Source organism: Vanellus vanellus (genome assembly GCF_965231255.1).
Source record: "Vanellus vanellus genome assembly, chromosome: 17".
Taxonomy (NCBI): domain Eukaryota; kingdom Metazoa; phylum Chordata; class Aves; order Charadriiformes; family Charadriidae; genus Vanellus; species Vanellus vanellus.
Genome location: NC_138922.1, coordinates 10,845,993 through 10,867,992, shown reverse-complemented (window position 1 = coordinate 10,867,992; position 22,000 = coordinate 10,845,993). Strand labels below are relative to the sequence as shown.

The window sequence follows — 22,000 nt, the reverse complement described above, 5'->3', positions numbered from 1 at the left end:
CTTGCACATTTTGCTGGATAGATGACCTCGGCTACAGCAACAGGCTGGGCAGGTTACAGTCCAGACTAGCAAGCTATGTGTCTTCTGTCACCAGCCCAGCTCTGGTGCTGACTATCCGCACATTTCTGCGATTATGGACAAGGTGAAGCCTATAAGAGATCACCTAGTGACTGCCATGACCAAACATACTCTAACAGTTAAAACCTCTTAAATCCTTAGGCAAGAAGTTTAACACTCTTTCCAGATCTGCTTGTCAGCACTGGTCCAGCAATTGTTATACGTACAAAGGCCCAATCTCTTGCTCTCCCTTTTGAATTCCTCTAGTTTTTAGGGCTCCACAATCTTCTGAGGCAATGAGCTCTGCAGTCTAATTGAAAAGTGGGTTTTATTTTATCTGGATGGTGTAAGGCATTAAATAAAAAAGCTGAAAACAGCAGTATCCATACTACCATGACACATGATATTCTAATTTACCACCACATAATTATTGCTTATGTCTTTTTAGTCATGTCTTATTGGAGAATCTCAAAATTCAGTATCAGTATTAATTACATCTCTTAGTGCTTCTACATCATGAGAGGACATAATGCGTAAGCTGCTTCATTCAGAGCTGAAATACAATACACTGCGGGTGGGATGCTGCATTTATTTGGCTATATAACTCAACAGGAGACATAGTGTGCACAGTCAACCTCACAGTCTGGAGACAGACAGGCTCTAATGGGTATTGCTATGAGGAAATTGAAAAAAAAAAAACAAACCACAAGCAACCACCAAACATAAAACCAACACACAACAGTCAGAATAGCTGTTCAGCTGGGGCTGTATTTCAGGCCAAGTTCCTGCAGTCAGATCCCTGCTTACCCCCAAGTTAACTCAAAGTACACAAGCATTTCTGTAAAATTCACTGCTATTGACAACGTCTCCTGTCACAGCAGTGTCTCTCCTGATACAGACGAGGCAGATGAATCTTCTCATTCAAAACAGGCTTTTGGTCTGGTATCATCTGGAAAAAGTAGCATAGATTGTACCAGCACAAAAGAGTCAGGATAGTTGAAATGTTTCTGTTCTGTATTTGGACAAAAGTGCAATGAATTATCTCTATCATATAATGATGATACACTTTCTGTCCCAGCAGTAACTCTGGAGAACGGTACACAGCAGCTGCTGAAACTAGACAGTTTTGAATCAGCAGGTCAAGGTAACTTGCATCCAAAAGGTTTTAAAAAGCCAGTACTCATATTGATTTTCTGCAAGACTGGGAACACCGGAGTGTAATAAGTAATTTGGCAAAAATTTTGCTTCAGCTAAAAATGAATGTGTGCTCGCTATGGCTTCAGCTAAGATGGGTGTGTGCTTGCTATGCGTTTGGAAAAGGGATAGTTTTAAATAGGATATCAGACGAAAGCAACAGTTAGAACTACCGAAAATTTGCAGAACAAAGGGTGGTGTAGTTAGCTAAGATAACCACAGAAGTCTAAGGAGTGAAGAAGCCACAAGAAGGACATGGTGATAAAGACTTTGGCCCTCCCTCCATGGACTATCAGGAAGACCCCGGAGGAAGCATGCCGCCTGGGAGGGGGGCATGTTGCATTCCCAGAACTCATTGACTATGTATTTGGGGGTGGGTTGCATTCCCAGAACTCATTGTTTATGTATTTGGGGGTGGGTCGTGTTCCAAAAACTCATTGACTATGCAAACTATGTTCCAAGAAGAAACATGAATAATTATAAGGAATACGAAATAAAAACAAGCGGTTGTAAAGGGAAAAATGAGGCACAGGAGGAGAAACCCCCTGTGTAACTCCCAGCGCTGTAATAAATATTCTTTGCTCCACCGAATTTGCCCCAGACTAAAATTCAATACAGTGAGCGCGTTTCTCACAGGAGGAACACCAAGATATGCTTTTTACCTTTCTTCTAGCTTTGAATCAGCAATGCAGCCCTTCCAACCATGGCTCCAAAACTCCTCTCCAAACACGGTGACAGGCACCCACACAGCTCCCAAAACTGCAGGGTTGTGACAAGAACTTCATGGGACAAAGCGGCCTGTTGGCCTAATAGCAACCCACAGCAAATGAACAGATGACTGATATTGAGTAATGCATAACTGAAGGAGGACTGGTCTAATATCAGTCAGAATAAGCTACAGAAAATAGATTATGTCCAACTGATATTATCTGGATGAGAATACAAGCTTGGTGCCGATCGTAAGACAAGATTGCTGGTATAACTGATTTCTGCAGGGCATCTGACATCATCAACAACATTGTTTGAGGACTTACTGTGACACAAACTCAGGCTGTCACACATCCAACATGCTAAAAAGTCTGGCTATTTGACAGGTCTCAAAAATAAAATTAAGCTAGAAAGCTACCATCACATGGAGATGCCACTAATGGGGTCCCATGAGAATTTTTCTTGCCCCTACAGAATTATCATTAGTGACTTGGGAGAAAGCATAAGATAACTCTGCACCATGCTCACAGATGAGCTAAAGCAGCAAGTTACTAAGCATGAGCTGGGTCTTTTGGTAAAGCTGGGTGCTTGCAAACAATACATATTACAGTAGAAACAAATAGAAAGCCATGTGGCCAGGAGCCAAGAATGCCAGCCAGCTTACAGGATGGGGAATGCCATCTTCAGAAGCAGCCACTCTGGGGGAAAAAAAGAGAAGCCTTGTTTGTTACACTGAGTGCTCTCAAGGGAACACTGCCTTCAAAAAAGGAAACGTGACCTGCAGGTTTGTAAATGAGGTGACGCTACCTCTGCATTTGGCACTTTGTTACTGGTATAGTCTGACTGGCTCCACTGACAGGCTCAATTCATTAGCTTATGAAAGGGAAGGTTAAGCAATGACTTAGAACCACAAAGGGAACAGAAATTTGGCAGCACAGGATTCACCACTATGACAAAGGTATAATCTCATCTAGGGAACAAAGGTCAAAGCTGAGCAGATTTAGATTAGAATAAATTGATTATTTTTACTATTAACGAGTGAAATGGCCCACTAACTTCACCAGAAGTTCTACATGTTTTCCTAGGAGATGAGGTATGACCAAGGTCAAGCACAAGACCACCTGGAAAATCTTCTGGCCTTCATCATGAGAGACTAGACAATCCTGACAGTTCCCTTCTGACCTGACTGCAAGTTTTTAGGGTTCAGAAAAACTTAAGCCAAGCAGATGCATTTAAAGCCCCAACTAATAACTGCTGTAACACACATATAACCAGAATGACCCACTGGTACTGGAATTCAAACCACTCTGGTTCTGGTTAGAACAACAATTGCAGGGTAAAACTCTACTAAACTGACTAGAAAACATATTTAACTTTTACAGATTTTACATCTGGCTTTGCTCAGTCATGGGGACTAGAAGCTACCAAAGAAACTCCTTTGCTTTCCAAGCTAAACTGGAGCAGAAGGCAACATCAGCCTCATGAAGAGGAGACAGAAGTATCACACGATTCCCTACTAAGCCTTGTAGGCACCTGGTGTTACACTGCAATGACATAACCATCTCAAAATTACTCCAGACAGGCTGGTTCCAAATGGAGCTGAAAGCTGGGAGTATTATTACTCTAACTTCTATCATTTAAATGCTTGAGAGCAAGCAATCCCGGTTTGCTTCTTTCCAGGGTGATCACAGAGATTACAACTGCAGTAGGGAGCCAGGCTGCCAGAAGCTGTGGTGGTTCACATTGTTTCTTAGGAGATACATCCAAATCAGTCCTGGATGACGTCCAGACTGCAGGTTTCCTGCATAGAGGACTGTAAGGGTAAGATCTGCAGTGTTTGCACCTTCCCAGTGTCTGCTATGTCAAATATACTCTGGTTTAAGGGTAGAAGCGCTTTCTCCAAGTACCAAAGCTGTACAGTCAACCACAAATCAGAAAAATAAAGCTGCATTTTTGGCTTCTTATATGCCCTTACTGGATATGAGGGACAAATGCAAGGCAAGGCACAGTGTTTCTAGAGTTCTCTTTGCAACACAAAACTTGTCATTAGTTTTAAAGTCAATCATGATTTAATAAAGACTCCACAACAGGAATGCAACTAACTTCACAGGAAGAAGTGCTGTCCATGCAAGTTCCCAGCCTCGTGGCTAGAGGAGAGCAGTTCTCTCTGCAGGTGACAAAATGCAGGGCTGGCCTGGAGCTAGCTGTGCCCGACAAGGTGTAATGTCACTGTGGGGCCCAAACACAGTGAATAGGGACTCCCTTTTACACACTCACCAGCCTGAAAATAAACTGTACCACAGCATGGTTTAAAATCCCTCTTTTAGATGGTTATCAGGGGAAAGGCTCCTTCTCCCAGCATTGACAAGTCCTCTCAGAGCCTAGCCCTGCCTAAGCCATATCAGGGGCTCCTTACTGCCTGGGGACACAGCAGCGGGTATTCCCTTCACAGCCTCCCACACAACAGAGCACTCCTCCTGTCAGTCAAACCCACGCTCACTCTCAGAGCCCCTCTTTTTGCCTGCCTCCACCTCATTTCTGCCTCCTTTACTGAACTAATCAGATTTCTCATGTATACGGGGCTCACACATGCTTTAAAGAGCACCTGCTTCCTCTGACAAGCCTGTGTGCTCTTCCCAAGCTCTACTATTCCCCTTTTACTTGAACAGACTGGCTTGAATGAAGTTTAACCATTCAAAGCTGAAGACCCCATGGGCACCCACAGGCAAGCAGACCTCCCACTTAGTTTTCCTGCTACGCTGCAAAGAGACCCACTCCTTCAATCGGATGGGTGGATATCCGCACGCTGCCGGCACGGGTGTGAGCTGTAGGGGACCAGGTGCACAACAGGCTGGGGGATCTTTGGCAGAGACCTGTGGTTCATGTTTGCCATGTCTGCCTCACAAGCACAGGGTCATGGCCACATCGAGACTTAGAAACAACAAGCTCTGACTACTGTGATTCACAAGCTCTATTTTCCATGTGAGACTTAAAACACATACTCAAGTGCAGAGATGGTTTTCCAAAACTGATATGACCCCAATGCAGATGATTAGAAGAAGGAAGCAGAGAAGGCACAGGCAACAACCATAATTAGAGTGCCAGCATAATTAAGAGAATGCATGTTATGCTCCTCGGGAATGAGGAAATCAAAATGACACCACCCCCCCCCCCCAACAGTCACCTGAGAGCTGCAACCACTGCAAACAAAGGGGAAACAAGCCAGGAGGGAGAGACAGAAAGAACAGACTGAAAAAGAAGGTTAGGAAATAGCAACACTCTTCATATTCATGCATCATGCTGTATCTCAAGGAAGCTGGGGGGGGGGAGGGAGAGGAAAAAAAATATCTTCTCACCTGCAGGGTAACTAGAAAGACAAATCCACCCAAAACAATCCCACCCGACTTCCACTGGGGATTAATTAGCCCATCAAGTGGGGCCAGCTTCTAGCAGAGCATCCTCATGGAGCATACTGCAGGCTGCTGCATTTCGGATGATCACGGAGAAGGGAGTGCAAAGACACAAAAGGAGGATGGCGGAAGGGGCAGGAGGAGAGGGCAGCCCAGACTGGCTGAGAGGAAGCCCAGATGAATGGAAGAAGGCAAGCAGGAAGGTGAATGAGCAAGAGGTGATGAATGGTAGGGAGGGCATGGAAGTTTTACACAGGGCAGAGAGCAAAGACAGCCCTGAATGGGGAAGACTGAAAGATGCCGCTTGAATGGAAGGGGAAAGAGGGAGGAGAAATGAGGCAGAGAGAGAGCTCAGCAGCACAAAGTGAAACAGTGCAGCCAGAATAGCTTCCCACATAGACCAGACAAGGCCTTAGAGAGAGAGACAAGTAACATAGCATGAACTTTAATCCAGGAGCAGAAAAGCTGCCTGGAACAGACAGTGTTACCATCGTCTGTCCCTGTATAATCCCTCCAACATCATGCACCTTCTTTGCTCCCAGTCAACAAATTCTCGTGAACCCAGAGCAACTCAAACAGCAGCTACCAAATGCCAGATGGCCCCTAAAGGAGTTGTAGCAAAACTGAGCCAGTGACATGGAAACAGCTGATGGGATAAAGCACCAGGGTAATTACAAGCAGCAGCCCAAGAGATGCAAGTGTAACACTACCCTAAAGGCGGGACAAGGTGAGGTTTATATGTATGACATGGAAACATTGATTATCATCAGTGTTCCCCTCATTTGCAAAGCAGTGCTTTCCCCCCATTTCTAAAGCCAGGATAATTTGTTTTTTCAAAACAAAACTTTTCCAAGTAAAAACTTGGAGATTTCAGTCATGCCAAGACTTCCTGTGAATTTGCCTTAGCTTTGAACATTGATTGTTTAGAAGAAGTTTCCCCTCAGATTCTACAAGGCCAAAACACTGGACATCACAGTTTTCAAAATGTTTCATTAGAAAATTGCCATTTATGTTTATGTTCAGAGTGCCCAGATGGTTCGGCTCAAGTCAAATTAACTATTTTGCTCAAAGGGAAACAAGAAGCATTTTTTGCAATCTTTTGGGGAATTGTGAACAAAACTCTACATATCGTTATTCACCTACCTCCACCCGCTTCACAGCTGGGGAAAATAAAGCACTTGGAAAGGATACATCTTATTACTTGAACATCACTGGCCGGGCTGGAAACTGGATACGTTCCCATCCCTTTGGGGTGTGCAGATTTAGGCAGGCCAAGGTATCTGTTATCCTCCTAGGTCTATCAGTTACTCCCCCACGTGATCCTGTGCCAAATCGAATTTTCCCAACTGCAAAGCAAAAGATACCATGCCTCACTCTAAAAGGGATAGTGTAAGGCCTTAAATCATAGCCCTTTATTTCATGCTCAGAAAATCTTTCATATTTGTCAGGAACAACCATTTAAAAGCTAATTCAGTGTCTGGAGCTCACGTTTCGCTTGCTCATAAATAGACTCCACTGTCACACAAGATGAACTGAGAGGTCATAGAAATCCACTAGGAGGTAGGACACAACCCTCAAAAACAAACACAATGGAAAGGAAAACAAATTTAAATCTAATACTTGACCCTACTCTGCCTTTTCAACACATCAGGGAAGTCAAACATACAAACTGGCTTTTAAGGTGTTGCTAGAGGAACCATGAAGGGCCCATCTTGTGCCTCAACTTCAGACTCTGATTCTGCTCCCTTCTTTTTGATGTTTCTTGCACCAAACATAACAATACGAATGCAGTTAATTTCAGTGAAAATTGTGAGTGTCCTGGAGTCACAGCACAAGCAGCAACTCATCTGAGAAACAACATAAGGATTTCTCCCCCACTCCACGAAAGAAATAGCAAAAGAATTCCTGAGAAATCTGGGCTGGATAATCAATGCCTCTCAGAGAGGTCCACAAATATAGGACAGAGACTTGGGATCTGGCCATTAGCAATCGTGTCTCTCGCACAGGGTGCATTTTGAAATGATAATTTTTGCTCTTTATGATTCACAGTGGTCATTGGTTCAGTAAACAGAGTTCCAATTTACGAACTGGGAACTCAAAGCAGAGAGGCAAAGTAATTCACCCAAGGATGCAAGAGGCTTAAAATACTACTTATACTTGAGATGAGCTGCCTGTGCTCCAGCCACCTCTATGAAGCACTCCCTACATTGCCACCTAATAACTGACTAGTAAAAATTGGAAATTGCCAAATGCTAGAAGGGGGAATTTTAAGGAAGGGTTAAGACAGAGTAGAGGTCAAAGCACCCCTAGTAAGTACGCTAAGCTTGCTGATATCCACAAGCAACAAGAAAAGATGTTCAAGTGTGAGAGTCTCTCCTGGAAGCAGCAAGGAGATGAAGAGATCAATGTGTATTTGCACAGGCATACACACACACACAGAGCAGTGGCAGAGGGACAGTAAGGGTCTCCAGAAAGGCTGCTCTCCCAAAGCTGACAAGCTTGAGCATTGCAACTTCACAGGCCAGTTGAGCCCATGACAAACCGCTACTGCAAATAGAAGAGTGTCTTGCTTTTCCATCTGCCGGTCTGGGCACAGGCAGATCATGTTACATATGGCACAGGGGGAAGGGAAAGAGAATACGAATAATTCTCAATTCAGTGGAAGGAGTGGGAGCTGTGCAGCTGCTGCAGTGCGAGCAAATCTTAACAGCACTAACTATTGCTTTGGGTCAAGAGATCATACCATTTCAGCCTGCTTCCTGACTTGTGCTTCATCCCAGCTGCTTTCCTCTCCCTTTAGTGCCTGCCTGCAGGAACGGCTAGCTCTCTGGAAGAAATCCAAACACAAGGAGGAGAGGTTACATGTGCCTGAGGGAAGTGACAACACAAGGCAGGTCACTGCTTAGTCTAAAAGCATTCAAGCAGGGTCAATACCTACTAAAAATAAATACATAAATACACACATAAACACTATACAGGAGAAGGATTTACTCAGATGGGACAGCCAGGAGCTCAGGCATGCTTGGGGTTCCTTGAATCTGCATCTCTGGGAAACTGGCAGCTATTACAACTGAATCAGACAGCCTTGCACTGCCAGCAGCTGGGAGCTGCCAAGTCATCCTCCCTCCAGGAAGGGCTGCTGTAGCACCCATGCTGCTAGGACCAAAACTGTCACTCCTTCCCCATCCCACACCCAGCTTTGGAACTCTACTTCTCTTCTGCTTCCCAAATCTAGGTGTCCCATATCAGACAGCCAAGGCAAAGCCACTACCACAGGCTGGTCAATCTTCTTATGCAAATGAACTCAGGGTAATTGGGACAGTTACAATGAGTCCCTGACAACGTTTGCCTTTGTGCACACTAGTAAATGTAGACTGAGCTGCTTTCTAAGCATGGGGGGTGAGGGGAGAGCTGCACTGAGGGACAGCAGCTCCACTTCTCAGAGGGATGATAAGGAAGTAAGCACTGTTTAAATGCAAGGACGCTCTCAGAAGCATGAATCTGACAGGCAAGGAAGGAGGCAGATGCTGCACATAAAAGTTAGTGGCTGCAAGTCTCAAAAATATTCAGGGAAGCACAGCCACTGTGGTAGGTCTGTGGAGCTGTCCCCCTGCACTACAACCTTCATTCCACAGCCAGAAAACTCCCAGATCAATTATGCAGCTAAGGATTTCAGCCCACAGCATTCAGACACCCAAGGGGAGCTCCCACCAGAGCCAAGACTGGACGTAGCACAAACACCCCACCCAGAGCATTGCTGACAGTCTGCAGGCTGCAAGTACACAGTGGCTGGCTCTGGCCCAGTCACTCCTGCACCGGCGGCTTTGCCTCTTGGTTATCTCAGCACGCTTCAGCCCCACGAATCTCATATATATGCTCTACTTTTGTTGTAGCCCTCCAGGGCCCATGCAGCAGCCGTGGAAGAAACCTAAACAAAAAGCAATTGCCCCCTGAAATCCTGTCATGCAAACAAGAGTCTTCCCACCCATTGCCACAAGGACTGAATGGAGAGGGACTGAACACCCCCCGCCCACCCCTGCCTGGTGGTCTTTTTGTCTCGTGACCTTCTCCGCACAAACACAACCTCACAACAATCAGACAGGCAACATAATGCGCCAGCGCTGGCTTTCCCAGCCCTTCAAGGGAAGCTGGGGAGGGAAGCGGGGAGAGCTGGGGAAAGCTGAAAGGATTTGAGGATGAACAGATAGGATGGGCAAGGAAATACCAAGCAGTGTTTTAATTCCTACTTGCACAGTCTCACGAGTCAGGATAAAAATTGTTTTAATGAAAGAAACAGAAGAAATGTTATCTCAAACGGCTTAAAGTGACATGGGAATACCAGCCAGTGAGATTTTCATACAAAAAAAAAAAAACCAAACCAACAATGCCTCTAAACCCTGTGAACATCTTTTAACATTCCCTCCAAGAAGCCCACAAAATTGAGCCGTTTGGTGTGAACTCTGCTGGTTTTACTTGGCTACCTTTGACATTTAAAGTCTGAGACAGATTGGATATAAAGGTTTTCCTTTAGACTGGGAGAAGGAAGATTACTTTTTTGCAACAGCTGTAGCCAGCATCAACATACATGGAAACCCTCCCTGGTGTGACAGCTTCAAAGCACAAAAAGCTTCTGTCAGTTTGTCCTGGAAAAAGAGAGTCATCACCTGTGCTACTGCCAGCAAGGAGTAAATGTGCCTCCAGGCCCCAGATTGTCCCTGCAAGGTAACAGACACTCTTTGGTTACTGCATGACACAGATCACCTTTGGCAAAGAGCAACAAGTGTCTCCAAGGTCTTGTTAGGAGCAGATCAGGAGACCAACAAGGTAATGGGAAACTCCTACCTTCCGAAATGCCAAGGGATTCTTCCCTGCTCCCTGTGCACGTACAGGAAAAAACACAGACTCCACAGGAAAGCAAATCAAATAAACCAAAAATAAATATAATCTCTCAGGGCCTGGATTCAGTGAGGTTAGCAGGGCCCTTGGCTACGCTTCAGGGCACTGGAAATACATACTAAGTACCTTTACAAGGAAAGGAAGCTGTGCTTTTGCCAAAAGCTCTGTGTCCCATGAAATCCTGGCAGCTGAGGTAGTAGCAGAAAGCAAAGCTACAGGAAAGCACTTGTGAGATTTACAGACACATTAGCTACCTAGGGAGCATGATACAGTGAGAAATGACATCTCAACTCCCACTGCCAGCACCCCCCACAACGCTGTTATCATTACCCACATCCTTGATTAAAGCACTGTGATTGCACAGTGGAAACCAGCTGATGAGCCAGGTATGATATCACCTCCATGGGATGGTGCAGCTGAGGTAAAAAGACTGAAAGTCTTGACAAAGGCCGCATGCAGCAGCTGGGTGCAGGAGGCCTCTCCCAAACCCAGCACACAGTGCACCAGGCCACATCTGGCCAGCTGGCCCCACTGAGGGGGCACGGAGCTGCAACTGACTCTTGCCTATGTCCTGACATGAACTGGAGTAACTGGAAGAGCAGCAGCACTGAGCCCACCCACAGTTGGCAAACTTCCCACAGCAAGGATACTGTCTCCTGTCAATCCACTCCAGCCTTAATCCTCTGTGGAAAGATCCTATCAGCACAGTGCTAAGAGGCAATCTTTCAAGCCAGACGCTAACAATTAACGATAGTGAAGATGAGGGAGGAAGGGACAGATGGAGAACAGATATAACCAGGCTGTGCTCATCACACTGAGCAACTTCGAGGAGCTGGACAGGAGGTACACAGGCAAGATTTTTAGCCTTGATCAGCTCCGCAATAAAGTACTACACATAAGCATGCATGGGACAGCAAATCTATTGCACCCCCAGAGACAGTAGTAAGCCAGGGATAGAGTCAGTCACAGTGCTTATTCTCACTAGAAAGGAAGCTGTGAAGCTGCTTTGGGCTCAGCAGTATTTCTGTCCCATGCAGGACAGGCAGAAACCTACTGCTGGTTTAAGGATTTGCACCCTGAGTCTGAGTATTTCCCCAGCATGGAGGGGAAACTAGAGTTTTGGTTCGGCTCATTCCACAGAAAGATTTCAGCGGAATCCCTCTTCAGAAATAAGATTATTTAGGCAACAGCAGGATCTTCATTGCCGTTACCATGTAAGCTAGCAAAATAACTGTGTTAACTGGAAGCTGGCCATCAGCCTCCACCTATTAACCAAGGGAGTGAACATAGCTAGAAAGTAAGCCAGTCCAACTGCCATGGCCATCTTCAACACAGAGCACACTCTTTCCAGAGCATTCCTATGCTAGAAAATCTCACTGCATAGATAACTGCTTGTTGTAGCAAGTAGGGAAGTATGACAGACTAGGTTGCTTAGATGAGATTATTGCCTGTCCTGTTGCATAAAATCATTAACTTTACATTAGTCTTCATTATGGCAATGAAAACTATATGGCCATTTTAATTGACCAGCGTTGCTTGCTCCACTTCTTGCCTCTACAGAGTTTGGAGGCAGCTAAAGTAAAAACTATTTCAGAAACTGCCAGCTGGTGACACCCTAAGAAGCAGATCCTGGTGAACAGCTTCTCCATTCACTCTTCTCTTCCCGGGCCTTGTGAACCTGGTCTCAGACAAGCTGAAAGTAAGAATTCCTCCTACACCAAGGAAATGGAACAGTCTGGATAACTTTGATCTGTGATGGGGGGCTAACGGGGAAATTTCTCAAGGTCTTTTTCAGTCCTTTGCGTCTTACCATTCCTTTACCCTTGAGCCGTAGGAGCTGGCTGCTGCGTGCAGAGCTGTGTGCTGCAGCCCAGCCCAAGCAAAGCAGGCCTGAGCTCCCTGACAAGGAGTTGGTGGTTAGAGCGGCTTGGTGAAAGCATCCACAGTGCAATGCTGCCTTCCGGAGCCCCAAAGAGTGACTGGTACCTAAAGATGCAAAATACCTTCAGCTGCCACTGAATTCACCAACTTGAGATAGGACTTCCAAGAATGCAGGGCACTGACTATTTGAGAGATGAAGCCCCCAAAAGAAAAGCAGCTGCATTTTGCCTGCATACTTGTCCTTCAAGCAAACACAGCAGCCTTTTTACAAGTTGAAAAATGGGCTTATATCAACCCACAGCAGACTGTAAATCCCTGCAATCACAACTAGCTAGCTTCAGAGGCAATACATCATAACCATGCACCCCTACTTGCCTCTAGGGGATTTTATTCTTTTTTTTTTTTTCCAAACACCATAGTGCAGGGAAGAAACTCCATGAGGGTGCCAACCACGCCCCCAGACACCCCACACTGGTACTTCACACTGGTTCTATTCCTGCTGCCCACCTAGCAAATCTGGTTCTTTCGATTGCCTTCTCAGAAACATACCAAACCATGGTCAGTTCCTCAGGCTGCAAAACGGAGACACGGTTCAGTCTAACCCTGCCATACATTCTTATGAGAAGAGATCAATCACAGATGGATGCACTACCCACAAAGTTGTACAGTATTACAGTTAGGATAGACTTTCCACAGCCAAACTCTGCTGCATTGAAATCACCGGCATTTAGAGAGGCTGTGGACAAGGAAGACTCTAGCAAAGAATTTTTTTCTGACATGAAAGATGCTGGATGTTAGCAAGGCTTGGATCCAGCACTTCACCTTAGAAAAAATTAAAATAAACTATAGAAGCCTCAGGAAAAAAGATCATTTGAGTCCGAATATTCCTTTCTCCTTGGTACAACTTTATGGTGCGTACCACAATATTCTCTCTGCATATTTGCTACTGGCCCTTTAGCCCAAGCTTGCAGAAGTGATGAAGAGCTGAAGTATTTGTCTTACAGTGCTAAAGGGAAAAGCAAGAAGTGCCAATGTTTTCAGAGTGCAGCCTCTCAATATCTGAGGGATCATTGTAACCTCCTGTTCTTGAACAATGAAAGTTATCATGTGAATGGAAGGGGTGCATGCTGTGTGAGCTTCCTTTAATAAAACCCTCAGCAAAAGAAATTGAATATTTCTATGTCTGCATGCTTAAAGAAACACTGTAAAATTAAAATTAGGGGAAGTCCTTGCCCTTCTGAAATCAGTAGTGAAATTAGCATGAGGCCCAAAGTAAGCAAATGAGGCCCCTTCAGAGGGGCCAGGATTTCATCTTGTGTTTAAAACCCCACAGTGGAAGATCTGTACTTATTTTAATGACCCACCAAATCCTTTTAGTCCTCTACATCCCTCCATGAAAGCCTAATAATGAAAAAATATCTACTAAAACTTGGCTTTTCCTGAAAAATAGTATCTGAACAAATCTCCAAAGACAGATATTTCTGCGGACATAGTGAATTTGGACTGCAATGCTTTGTTTTCAGATATCATTGCATTTCACATTTTCACAGCTTCCTTGGAATAACATTTGATACAGAAAATGTGTAAGTGATACTCACAGACAAAAGAATAGCCAACCCTCTGAAACCACAGGGCCTCTCCATTTGTATTGCTTTTGTAACAAATATAGCCTGAGCCACAGAATTCCAAGTAAGAGATCCTCAGGCAACTTAAAAATTCAAGAAAACCATTGCCATGCAACATTAAATGCATTCATTTTTATGAGCATCAAATTCCACCTATTAATGGATCATCCTCTGCAGCTATGAATTTACATATCCAGCCTGCGAGCTGCTGAGGGGCCAGTGGACACAAAATACATGAATACATTAAATCTGAAAAAGGAAGCTAACGTCCATCATAAATCAACTTAGTGATCACATTTTCTTTATGAGCAGCAGCAGAGACCATGCCTGACAACCGCACACCCCATAAATGCACCCCAGATGCAATGAAGCACTGAACACTCTACTTAGAGACAGTAACTGTGATGCACACAGCGTTCACAACTGAATCACATTCAAGCCCTGTGGAAAGAGGGAATTCCTTGGAGTTACATTTTCACCAGGTCACTAAAACCCATGCTATTGTACATGGACTAAATTCAAAGGTCTGATCCTCACTATGGAAGGCACTTTATCTGAATGTACATTAAAACCCTGGAACAATTTCTCAGCCCTTTTGCCAAGCCAGGCAAGTATTACCAGCTTTAATGTAACAGCACTTTTGATCTTGTAACAGCTAGAGAGGGTGCTGGTACATCTATTATTCCTCCTGGAACAGAGCCATGCTCTGATATCACACCTACAATTCACTCTTTTTGTGCACAGCTGTCTAGAAACAGATGCAAGAGAGAGCTTCTCAGCAGCATGTACCCCTTCTATTACCCCAGGGAGGTGAATGACCCTCTCCTGTGCCCAATTCAGGGCCAATTAGAGCTACGGCAAGGAGAAAGGCTTCTATTTTAAGCTTGTTGAAAGGTAACTGGGCACTGCAGGCAGAAGGACAGACATGGGAGAAAGTCTCCTGTAAACTTGTTCTCCTTTTTCTCAACTGGGGACCAGGCAGGTAGACAGCAGCTTGAGGAATGAGGGGTAATCCCACGATCAGGTGGATTCCATTCCTTTTTTAGGTCTGTGGCAGCCTGTCCCCCATTGTAACAGGATATGAACACTGATCTCCTTACTCCGTGTTCCCAGCTGTGAAACTAAATAAACTGATGCTGGAGAATGAGCTTTGAAGTCCTTAAAGATGAAGGGCTATTGCAGTGCTGAATAATTCCCTACAGGTCAATTCCCTACAGCCCACAGCCACTGCAGGGACACAAGCAAAAATCCTAAGGTGCAGAAGAATCAGGCCCTGAAGGAAACTGAAAAACTCAGAGAAAAGACGAAAGAAACTGAACATGGAACGTTAATACTGCTTTGAACATTTTGTAAGAAGAAATCCTTCCCAGAAGTGACAAAACTGCAGATAGCAATCAGGGACTCTTGGTCTGGCAGCCAGGCTGTTAGGCAAGACCCACACCTCCCAAGAGATCCAACTGCAGGGCTTAATCAGACCCATCTCACAGGGATCAGCTACAGCAGTTTTTCAGAAAGGAAGGGCAGGAGCCGTTAGTTGAGCAGTGGGGAAAAAGCAAATACCACTTGTTTATCCACAGGTCTTGCTACTCTAACTTGTTGCTTGCATCAGATGTGACAGTGATAAGTACCTGTTTACGGAAAAAAAAACCAACAAAAACCACCAAAACCAGCAACAACAGCAAAACCACCCCCCTGCAGCTAATCCAATTAAGTCGCAGGATAAAGTTGTAGAGGTTAATCAGATCTGAGCCATTGGGTCTCTCTCTGCTGCTGCTTAGTGACATATCTGGTGAGCAACACTAGTGAGATGAAGGCCAGGCAGAGGCACCAATGATCTAGCTAGCCCCAGGAGATGAGTACTGCTCTCCTGCTACACCAGGCAGAAAAGAGAGGAGCATGCTGCAGGGCAGTCCTGTGGGTGGTCTGCTGGGCTCAGAACTTGGCCATCCCATTAGGCTTTACCAAGTGCCAGGATGCTGTGACCAATGGGCTGCGTTAGACAGTCCTTACAGCAAAGACCAAGGCTATGTCTGCAGGGTGCTGCCTGGTTGGTAATCAGGATGGAAATTTACTCAGCAAAAAATCTTCCCATACAACTGCAGGGAGCTCCTCTTACCTTCCGTTTCATTAGCTGCAACTCTGGGCTGACCAAGGCTGCAGCAGGGCAGGTGAGGGCTGTCCCAGCTCAAGGGGCCACCAGCACAGAGATCACTTGGGTTGTCACGAATAGCCCTTTCAGCACTGGGAGCCAGAAGAAAGCTGAGCTGGGGTTTGCACTGAAGCAGCTCCACCAGTGCCAGAGGGACAGGGTTCAGCACTGACTAGGGAATGTTGCTCTTGTCACACCCAAGGCATCCAGCATACTGCCTAGCCTGAAGTCCTGACCTCAGCCTACCTTGCAAAACTGAGTGTGCTGCTTTCCCCAACTCAACCCTGCCTGTTTGGTCAGATCTGCTCTGCCTCTCTCCCTCCTCCTCCCTTTAGGGCAAAAAGAAGCCAGCAGTCTCAGCCCTTATTGCTTAGACAAGTGTCTGTGCCTTGGTGGAAACAACTCGCTGTCCCTGTCACTACATCCCTGAGTGCAGGACAGTCAGCACAGGAGGATAGACATGCTCTGGAAGGTGATCTCCCCTTTGACCTATCAGACTGGCCTGAGGCACAGAACCGCCCATACAGTGGGGAAAGGAAGAAACTTTTTCTATATCCATTTCTTCTGGGCAGGTAGAACACTTGGACCAGAAATTCATCTTCTCTCCTGGACAACGCATGCCATCCTTTCAAAGAGGACAGATGGAGCAGTAGCTCCAGTGAGATGATAGAACTGCAGTGACAGCAAGAAGATGATGAAAAGTGTATAAACACCATTCTACTAGTAATGCTGATCTCTTTGGTTGCCAGAAATGTTGTTTCAGGCAAATGATTCCTAACCCAGGGACCATCATCTCCCCTCCTGGAGGGGAACTGGGTCTCTTCACACAGCTCTACCACACTGAACTTTGCTAGACTCCTCTGTTAAATTGTTGCTCCTTCTTGGTAAATTAATTCTTCAATCCAAGGACAGTAACTGCCACTGTTTTTCAGTTTCTCAAAGGAACCAAGACCCATAACTCCAAAACTCAGAACTTTTGCCCTTCCTGTAGGAAGTTTTATCATTCCTTTAAAGACAAGGAGTTTTATAGCAAATCAGCCATGAAACTTGTAGTTTTTCTCCTGACATTTTATACTCTGGACTTGAAACACAGAACATTTCAGATTAAAAATAGCTCCCTTTTTCACTGTCTGCCAGATCTGGGAGGGAGGTGAAAATCCACAGGGGCTTGATTTGATGCATGAAAAGGCAGAATTCTACAGCAGCAAGTATGCACACACACTTATTTTAGGTCAAATAATAGCTCTGCAACAATACTTAGCTTAGTGGAGAAAGCCAAAGCTTGGGATAGACCCATGTTAGCCAGTACTCTCATACTGAGTACCATGACAATTCAAGCACATCCATCAGAAACAGAAGGTGGAAAAATTAAAAATAACTTAAAAAAATATTTTTAAAAATCTCTTCACATCACAGTTTTTCTGCCTTTGAGATGGTTTCTCTTTCAAATTCCAAATACCTGCTCCTGTATCAGCAATAATGACAAACGTGTTACCAAGATATGAGACACACTCTGCATGACCCAGGTGTGGCGATAGACCTGGCCAGCACACAACCTTCCCCCCACAGCAGGTAGCTCCAGACCAGGCTCCCTCATTCCACAGTCACATAGCGGGGCAACAAACGGACCTGGAACAATATTCAACCTTCCTTTCTTCTCTTCGCAACAGGGGGAGAGGACAGGCCATGCACTGCCTGCAGCTTTCTGAGGAACCAGAGCTCAAGCCTGTGCAGCTCAAACATAGCAAACAACTGCATATCTTACTTCAGAGCACCCTATGCCAGCTCTGCTCTTTGGGGTGATGAGTTATTGCTCAGAAAACAGCAAAGCTGCATCATATGTCCCAGTGAGCAAAGGCTCTACACAAAGCTCTGCCACCAGCTAAACTGATAGATCCTAGCAAAGGAGAATTGGAATCATCAGGCACAGCTTTGACTCTAACAATACAAGCAGATAAACGTTCAGTATTAAGGGCTACTGTATAACACAGGAGTGATGGGACAGAAGGAGGGTTACCTTAGTAATCTGATTAAGTGGGAAGAACGGCCAGTCATTCCCTCCCTCCAAATCGGTGTAGGATGACAGAGGCTGGATCAATGTCGACAAGTGTTTTGTCATTGGCAAGGAACACAATACCAGGGCACTCAAATATCCCTTCACCATCACAACTGGCACACACAGAGCATCCGCATCACAGGAGGCAGGCCCTGAGCAGGGCTGACTCTCTTTGCATGCTAATGTCAGAAAAGCACCTTGGTGTTCCCACTGGGAAAAAACTCATTCAGCTACACCTCACAGGAAACCATAAGCAGAGAATGACCTCAGAAAGACTACAGCACTCACTGCGGAGAGCGTCTTTTCCTTGAATGAACTGCTTCAGCTCAGGTTGGGTGTGCGTAATTCAGGGTGTTTTAGACTACAAGAAACCATCCAATGCAGCTTTGTGTCAAACCTCTATCCACACATCAGGTATATAATTAATAAGTATGAAAGAGAACATTATCCCAAGCTGGTATTCACATCCTCAGTGACCAGTAGAGCTTGTTATATTCTGTATGGCCTTAGAAGTCAGCAAAAGGAGCATACTTCACACATTGTACTACATGCTTGGTCATTAAATACAGCCTATAAAGTCACTGTTGCTTGAAAGTGTGGAGTAATTTTTTGCATGGACTAGTTTGTTTTGCAGTCAGCCCCAAAGTTAATTAGTTTTCACAGTTTTATTACTCCACATGGTCAAATAGGTGCCTGGAGCTTCCAGTCAGCTGGAACCACATAAGGTCCAGAAAATTCTCATTGTGCTTTTCAGGACTGTTTACTAGGGCCATAAATCAGCATCTGGCAAATGACTTTCTGCCCCAGCTCGTCTTGTCCACCAGTACCAACTCTAAAGGATCCCATAAATCAATGCAGCAACAGCAGCTCTCAGCTCATGGGCCACAGAGGAAATAAGGCTGGAAGATGCCGTTTCCAACACATACAACAATTCTTTGGGAGACATTTTGGTTATCACCACCCTGGGAGAAGCCAACCCATGCACCTGTCTTGTTGAAGGGGACTGTGCAGCATTTACACCCCAGCCAGGTTCAGCACTCAGTTAAGTGTGAAGCTATGCCGCTGCTCTCTCCACCACAAAAGCTTTTTCCTGTCCCGCCTGACAGGTAGATAAACTGTCCATTGCACTAATTCATAAGACTACATGGCTTTGGTCTCTCCAAATCCTGCAGAAGGCCACGAATACAGACAGGAGGTTCCCATCAGGTGAAGAGCATGCAAGCAAGCCAGCACACGACAGCCTCTGGGATACAGACTGACTGAAAAGCATTGCAAGAGCAAAAACCTCTGGTAGGGATGCCCAACACTGGAGAATCGTCTAAAAAAGTCAACACACACTCTGGTTTATAGAGCTCTAGAGGAGACAATACCAGAGTATTTAACATGTTGAAGGCACAAGAGCAATCCTGCACACACGCAAGACATCCCCAAATAGTTCCCAGGGCTGGCAAGTCCAGGTGTGATAAAGAAAACATGCAGCTCAATAAAGATTCTTCAGACACTTTATTTAGGTTGGAAGGAAGTTATTCGTCCAGCCATGGTCTCCAAGCACAGCTCAGAGACCAAAGACAGCAGCAGGACCATCTCCCATGCTCTTCACAGCAGTCTGCCCCAAAGGGGCTGCCTAAATGCACCAATCAATGCAAAACAAACATTTCTCCAAAACCCAAGTACTATTGAAAGAGGACACACGAAGGAAAAATGTTTGTGCCTTCCCTGCTGATGGGGAGGAGAACAACCCAGAGACATAAATCCAGTGATAACAAGACTGTGTGCAAAAGCAACTCCTCTATTAGCAACCAAGAGGGAGCAGCTGAGGGAAGAGGCAGCAGTTCAAATGGAAGAAGGAACCACAATAAACACTTTCATTTTCCTCCCCAATGCAAACAACAAGGCTAAAAACCAACATCCTTCCATGGAGGCCACTGCCTGCAGTGAGGAAAGGTGCTCAAGGCCCACTTCCCATTATTTCTCAGCATTAGAGTAAATAAACGTGAGAGGAATGGCAGGAAGCTGGTGGAGGGAAACAACTGTCTGGCTCTGTTTCAGAGTCATGGGGCAGAACTAAAAACCCACTTTGCTCTTCAAATCCCTTAGGGTACACACTGTTCCGGTATCAGCCCCAGCAAAACGTACAGTTTATGTTAGACATATAATGTGCCCAGGACAATTGTCACACTTGTTTTAAAGTGCTTTGCTAGACCAGGTCAGAGCACACAGGATCAAGTACTCCAGTAGTTTCTGTGCAACTTTCAAATTTTCACCTTTTATATCCTTTCTCTGCCAAGAAGTAAGCATGACTATGTCTTGCTGGCTGTAGGCTGTCATCAGCAATCACTTCCACTACAATTGTACATCACAAACGAGTATGCTACACAAATCAGGGTCTCCATGATCACTGGTACCTAATAGTGAAGGATCACAGAGGTAGAGATGCTTCCTCGGGGAACACTGCCCTGAAGTGCATGAGACCAGAGTTTTGATGGTAGTCACAAACAGCTTTGCCTCCAGCAGCCTCCTTTATTTTTATACTTGGGAAACTCCAGAGTATACACTACTTACAGAGTATGTCAAGTATCAAAGAACATGAAGAACAGTTCCTAGGCATAAGACTGATCTTGCTTGTTTAACATCAGTTTCATACATCATTAGTCTTCTCACCAGCAACACAGGGTCACTGCAGACAGCTGTTCCTAAGCAACAGGAACATATACTAAAAATACACACATTCTCTGTGTCTTGTTAGTGCTGGGGTTTTAGTTTTAGAGTTGAAGGAATTCAAGGTCCAAGTCCTAGGGATGGATAAAGAGCCAACTGAGAGCCTATGGGTCAGAATTAAAGGGAAATCGGGAGCAGGGGACATTACAGTGTGAGCCTGCTACAGGCCACCCGACCAAGAAGACTGGGTGGATGAAGCCCTCTATAAACAGATAGGGGTGGCATCACATTCACAGACCCTGGTTCTCATGGGTGACTTCAACCACCCCAACATCTATTGGAAGGGTAACACAGCCAGACATAGGCAATCCAGGAGGTTCTTTGATTGCATTGAGGACAACTTCCTTCTCCAAGTGGTTGAGGAGCCAACGAGGAGAGGAGCGATGCTGGACCTTGTTCTTACCAACAAGGAGGGGCTGGTAGACAGTGTCAAACTCAAGGGTAGCCTAGGCTGTAGTGACCATGAAACGGTCGAGTTCGAGATCCTCGAGGCAGCGAGGAAGGTGCGCAGCAGGCTGGCCACCCTTGACTTTGGGAGAGCTCACTTTGGCCTCTTGAAGAATCTGCTTGGTATGATGCCATGGGATGAAGTGCTGGAGGGAAGAGGGGCCCAAGACAGTTGGTTAATATTCAAGGACCACCTCTTTCTAGCTCAGGAGCGATGCATCCCTACAAAGAGGAAGGCAGGCAGAAAAGCCAGGAGGCCTGCATAGATGAATAAGGAGCTCCTGGACATGATCAAAAGGAAAAAGGAGGCCTATAGGGAGTGGAAACGGGCAGGTAGCCTGGGAGGAATACAGAGGAATTTTTTGAGCAGCCAGGGATTGGGTTAGACAAGCTAAAGCCCAGATAGAACTAAATCTGGCCAGGGACATCAAGACAAACAAAAAATCCTTCTTTAAGTATGTCAGTGAAAAAAGAAAGATTAGAGAAAATGTGGGCCCTCTCTTGAAGGAAACGCAAGAACTGGTTACCCGGGACAGAGACAGAGCCGAGGTACTCAATGATTTTTTGCCTCAGTCTTCACTGGCAAGGACTGCAGCCACACTGCCCATGACACAGAATGCAAAGGCGAGGATTGAGAAAATGAAGAACCGCCCACTGTATGTAAACATCAAGTGCGAGACCACCTGAGGAACCTGAAGGTGCACAAGTCCATGGGACCTGATGAGATACATCCACGGGTCCTGAGGGAACTGTCAGATGAAGTCGCTAAGCCACTAGCCATCATATTTGAGAAGTTGTGGCTGTCTGATGAGGTTCCTACCAACTGGAAAAGGGGAAACATAACCCCTATTTTCAAAAA

At 45.4% G+C, this 22,000-nt stretch overlaps 1 protein-coding gene across 2 annotated transcripts in view; it reads right to left on the bottom strand.

Annotated features, from left to right (window-relative positions):
- Window positions 1-22,000, bottom strand: part of RHBDL3 (rhomboid like 3) — a gene marked incomplete at both ends in the record, with an annotated part of 68,610 nt that overhangs the window by 33,899 nt on the left and 12,711 nt on the right. Inside the window, one exon of one of the 2 annotated variants that reach the window (XM_082492407.1) lies at window positions 8,113-8,196. The exons of the other annotated variant lie outside the window; for it this stretch is intronic. Within the exon in view, the coding sequence (XP_082348533.1) occupies window positions 8,113-8,196 (84 nt within the window). The remainder of the gene's footprint in view (window positions 1-8,112; window positions 8,197-22,000) is intronic. 2 annotated transcript variants of the gene reach the window in all.